The 5850-nt window shown below is 41.0% G+C and overlaps 1 protein-coding gene across 1 annotated transcript; it reads right to left on the reverse strand.

Moving 5' to 3' along the window:
• Positions 1-3798: 3798 nt before the first annotated feature.
• cbln12 (cerebellin 12) lies at positions 3799-5355 on the reverse strand (the record flags this gene model as incomplete). The annotated part of the gene is made up of 3 exons (XM_080034466.1): positions 3799-3996; positions 4086-4205; positions 5074-5355. The coding sequence occupies 3 exons, from the start codon at positions 5353-5355 to the stop codon at positions 3799-3801; spliced, it is 600 nt and encodes a 199-aa protein (XP_079890592.1).
• Between the last annotated feature and the right edge of the window lie 495 nt (positions 5356-5850).

Consider the following 5850-nt stretch of genomic DNA (forward strand, 5'->3'; position numbering starts at 1 on the left):
CAGGGAAGAGCAGGAACTAACATTCTTGCCAGAGAAAGCGTAGTAAGCGTGCCCCTCGGACGTTCTCAAACGACGATTGGTCCATTCCCTCCCTGCCCGGCAGCAAACGGCTATCTCATTGGCTGTAAGAGCCATCCCTCATAAGCGCGGTCGCTTCTGGGCGGGATGGGAGCCATAGTTAGATTGAGAGAACAATAAATGCGGCCTAGTTGAGACCATTTGACTGAGTGATCTTCACCATCGCTGTTTTATTGCCATGGATGCTGACATTAAAAAGCGGAGGTCTTTCAGAGCAAACTGGAGGAAAATAGACGGCGTTTTAATCGTCTTCAAGGGTTAATGGAGTGCACAACCCAACAGGCCTGTCTGTGAATGACACTGACCGTTTTTTCAGGGTTTTATTACAGTGGCCACTGCTCAGAAATCATCTTCATCTACTCATATTGCTTCATTAGTTTCTAAAAAAATAATCACCCACAACCCCGTGGACACATGTAGGCCCTATGCGTTTTGTTGAGTATAATTAGACTTTGAGGTATCAATAATGGCTTTCCTCTAGGTTCCAACGTGATGAATTGTATGCTTAAACGAGTAATTCAGTGCTGCTTGATATGGCGCCCTCTAGCGCACTAAAATATAATTGTCAGCCATTTTGACCTTTTCTTTTTTTTCAGTTTTTATTGGCCAAGTTCCATCATAGGCTACTTATATCTTAATGCTTAACCCTTAGGTGCTCTTGGGGACGTTTTTGTCCTTTTGCATTTTTTTTACGCTCTTTTTTGTGTATAACTTTGGCTGTGCTTATGTTAACTGAATACATTTTGGCCAGGGATTTTTTTTCTTCTTCAAATATTTTGTGAATTTATACTCAGCAACTTTGTACCATCTATAATAAAGGCTGTACACTTTTTATGCCCTCTCAGCTCCCTAAGGACGTTTTTGTCCCCTATTGACTCCCATTCAAAATGGCCTCTTTTTTTTTTTTACCAATTTGATCCTGCTGTCATTACAGCATAAAATATTTTTTTCAATGATTTTTTGCTTTCATCCTAGACACAAAGCATAAAAATGTATAATTTTCAACACCATCACCATTTTGAGCCATTTCCTTATATTTGGCATAGGGTTGAATTACAAGCAATTTTCCAGGTTGTCGGTCCTGCCCCCCACAGTGCAATAGAAGAAAAAAAATCAACCTAAATGGTGTGAGTGTGTTGGTAGGGATGCTAGTGTGTGGTGCATATGTGTGTATTGAGGAAATATAGTGTGTGTGTTTGTGTACACACAGCCAAACTTTACAAACTCAAACTTGTATTGAAAAAATGCCCCAATTTGAAAGCATTAAATCCTGTAAAAACTTAGTTTTTTCAAACCATAGCCATGATGACAAACACATGTGAATTTGATGATATTAGGCAATAATCCAAAACTTAAGACACCAAAATTGCTTTTTTAGCCCTATCTAGCTCAATCATTTATTTCCCCCTGTTTTTTCTGAGGATCAAATATGCTCCCTAAAACCATTTTTGTACTTTTTCGTAATTTTTTTTTCCCGAGGTGCAGGCCTAAACATAAGAAATATGAGAAATTAATGGAAAGTGTGGATCCATATGGATACCTTAGTGTTGTGTCTGTGTGTTGTGAAATGACTGTGTGTGTATGTGTGTATGTCTTTGTGCGCATGCATATGTGTGCAGCTATAAGGTGCAATTTGTGGGTTTTCAGGTGGCTGCAGGTTCACAGTACTTTGTTGACATCATCAAAGAAACTGGAATTAAAAGGGTCAAAAGCAACTGACAATTAATGAATATTTAATATATATGTAAAGAGGTCAAGTGGGATAAAAGGTTTTAAAAAAAAGAAGAAAAAAATATTACTGTATAATGTTTTTAGGGCAGTTTAAAGGGAGGGGACGTTTTTGTCCCATAGGGTAATGAAGGTGCAGTAAAAGTTAAGGTGACACAAGGGTTAAAAATGTAATTTAGGAAAATTAGAAAATAAGCAGAAATAATCGCAACTAGATTTTTCTACATGACAGGGCATCAGGACCATATAAAGTCCAGGCCAACACCATTATCATGTCAGATGATATTGCATTTTAGCAGTGCAAATTCCCAAAGAAAATTATAATTGTTTATATTCCCGTAAACCTAATGTGCACTAGGAATCTGTAGCTTATGTGGGTCCCTCAAGCAGTGCATTAATATGACACCATTCATTAATGTTTCTTGGTTCTCTATTTCCAGGAATCCTCACTGGCCTGTCCTCAACGCATGAACATATGATATAAGACAGACTGACAGAGACATGAAAACAGAGTGAGAGAGAGGGGTGGGAGTTATGAACCAGGGAAGCATAAGTGACTATATGTGACAGCGCACCACGCTCCTTATCCATGGCAGCGCTGTAGAGAGGAGCCTTCCTGCTCGCCAAAGCCTCCATCTGTCTGTGGCCCTGCGAGGAGTATCCGCTATCCACCACTCTTACACTCTGCCCCATGCTGGTCGTGCCTGGGCCATGCCAATGCCAACTCTGCTGGTGAGAGCTATATTTACAAACAGCTGCCATGTCGTGGCACTGGGGTAGATCACCACGAGAGGAGGGATAGGCCCGGCCCTGCATGAGCAGATTAAACCGTCACGCCCTAACATAGTACAGCTTTAAATCAGTTATTTCTGAGTGTTAATCTAGCATTGATTCATATAAACCTTAACATGTTTAGGATTATGTGACAGCCAACACCACATTTTTTGTTTTATAATTTCCTCTTTAATAGAAATGTCAGTGGAAATAAACACTTGCATGAGACTAACAGGCATATGAGGAGCATCATTCATACAAACCAGCAGAATAAAGGGAACATTTGCAAGTTTGTTAGCTATATGGATGCCAGGTGGGGCACAGCAGTGAATAGGGGAAGAAAACACATAATCTTACTACAGAAGCCCACATTGCACATGGCTACTTTATAATTATGTCACGGATAAAATAACTCTGATACAAACCCAACAAATATTCATCCATAGAAACAGAACTAATGTCACTGAATGTTTTTACCTCTTTGTTTCCCCTCATTTCCTTTTGGTTTCAAGTGTGAATTCATTTAAGGCCAGACACTGCAGGCAAAACCATAGTTTTTCAAACACTGGTACATTTTGAGAGTTTACATTTAGGTGTTTCTTTTACTAAACCTTGTCTGTTTGTATCTTTATATTTCTCGTATACAACAAACCATCTTTAAAAGCCACTATCCCAACATTAGCTTTTTTCAAAACAATCAACAATTTCCACTTCTGAAGCATTACCATCAACCAAACTTTCCATAATAACATAACGTTCCATAAAGTTGTAAAAAAAAAAAAAAAAAAAGTTGTTTTACTCTGGGTTTAACTTACATCTAGGTTGTTGGTTATTAAAGAGATATAATACACAAAATGAGTTATATATTGCCAAATTTGCATATTTATTCAAACATTTCTGAAAAAAATGTAATACAAGAAATAATTGTTTCAATGTAAGTAATCAACTGGCAAAGTCTCATGATGATATTTATATTTAAGTTGAAAAATGACCCTACTGTAGTCACCTGCAGTGTCTCGCCTTAATTTGCACAAGCTTCATCTAATCTTTGCATCATGCACCGTATAAAGAGTTACAGGTTGAAGCCTTGCCTTCCTCTATTCTTCTACAGCTTCCCTTTTTTTAATTCTCTCACTCATTCTCAATACAACTGTATCCAATTCCCAGTCCTATCGCCCTTCCAATAGCCTATGTCAGCCTGCTCTCCCTCCGCCGTCCTCACAAGGGGAAGACCAGGAACCCAGAGAAGGTGGAGTACTTCCAGCCTCCCATCAGGTTGCCTCTCTCCAGTCTGAGGTAAGCCTTGTCCCCCTTCTCCATGATCAGCAGGCCGGAGTTAGTGGCAGCTTCTCTGGTCACATCCTGGTCCCCTGCGAAAGCTGAAATCATGGGCCAGCCGTTCAGCATCAGGCTGACCTAAGAGAGAGAGAGCAAATAAAGGGGTCAGAGTGCATCTTGTCCACTGCAAATGAAAGCCATAAGGGGGCATGGTTGAGGTATCGTACCTGAATGGTTTGTCTATTGTAGGCCTTTACGACATGGAAGTTAAAGCTGTACACGCCTCTTCTTGGTGCCAGGAAGACACTGCTCTCTTGGTCAAAGTGAGTGCCGACGTTCACCAAAATCTGAACCAATAGCAAGGGAGGAAGAGAGAGAAGGAAGAGAAGGTGATGTGTGATATACACATGCCAGCTGCATATTGTTTATAAGGTATAGCAGAAAAACAGCCTTGGAAGTCCAGTGATAAAAAGTAGCTATTGTACAAAGATTTCTAGCTACATACTTCCTCACTCCAGGTTCCCTGGGTCATTATTTTTAGTCCATGGAGTAACCTGTTACACTTTTCCAAAGATACTAAGTTGTTTTCTTACACTTATTACGATTACAGACATACTGTAATCGTATCTTATTGGCAGAAGACTTCTGCCTGAAATACAGCCCCAGAAGCTGTTTTTTCATCACATTTCATCATGACGCTGGAAAAATATTCTATTCTGTGAAATTGGGAGATTCCGAAGATGAACCACTAAAGAAATGTAATATCGTTGTACACTGTGCAACAACAACCATAATTGAATTCAATTGAATCTACAGTGTGTGTTTGTGTTTACAGTCTGTGTTTGAACAGCAAAATGGCTTGCTGAAACTTAAAGGTGCAGTCAGCGATTCCGGAGAATACTTGTTTTGAAAACATCTCCTCATGGTCCGCAACCTGTGTGTGTGCGCGCTGAGAAATAAATACTGTGTTGACAAACAGACAGCCTAGGCTCTGTTTGAGGGCATTTCGCTGGCTAAAGCGGGCCCCTTTTGTTTACATACCCGTTTACAGAGCCTAGGCTATGTAATAACACAAGTTATTTTCAGCGGGCACACAGTACGGACAGGTAGTGGATTGTCAGGAGATATTCACTGATTGTGACAAAAAAAGTGATTTTGACAACAAGTGTTCTCCAGAATGGTTGACTCCAACTTTAAGGACAGTCCCATGCTCACATTGTCAAAGTAGATGATCATGGTGCGGTTGCTCATGTCCGTGGGCTCGTGGTTGGTCTGGCGGCTGGCGGAGAAGGCAACCCGTCCGGAGCCGGAGCGGACCGACATGCCCAGGGCGCTACCGGCGGGCTCAGAGGAAGGAGTGGAGTCACACACCACCAGACATTTCCCCTCCAGGATGATGGGCTCTGTGTCATTCTGGGCCCTGGACTCCATAGGCCCCCACAACAGGAGCACAACCAACAGCATGAGGATGTCGAGGGAGACTGCCCTGGGATGCATGACCGAACCCTGGGATGTTAAGAGGAATATCTCCGATCGATTCTACCGCAGATAAGTGTCACTTTGGACGACTTGAAATGAAAACAAACATTATAGTGTAACAAATGGTCTTTGTTGAAATATTCCAAACTTTAACCTCTATGTGGTTTTGGCTGGTACCACCTGCAGGGTTAAATTATTATCAGAGAAAAACTCAAAACTGATCCTTTGCCATATCTTTCAATCATTGCCTTTTTGTGTTTCTTTCTAGTTTTGTTGTTTCCCCCGCAAAATCCCCAAATCTCTTCAGTGTCCTACTTGCTGTGTCAGCAGGGACCAGGATGTCAATCACCCCAACAAAAAAAAGGAAGAATCTCTTGGTATTTTCAAGCTGATTTCTTCTTCAGAAGAGCCTGACAAGAAGGCAGAAGAGGAGTAGCTGGAAAGGGGAAGATAGGGTCTGGGAAAAGAAAAAGTGAAGCAAAGTCAGTGAGGATCCAGGATCAAACTTCCAAC

Source organism: Ammodytes marinus, assembly GCF_949987685.1.
Source record: "Ammodytes marinus genome assembly, chromosome: 9".
Classification (NCBI taxonomy): Eukaryota; Metazoa; Chordata; class Actinopteri; order Uranoscopiformes; family Ammodytidae; genus Ammodytes; species Ammodytes marinus.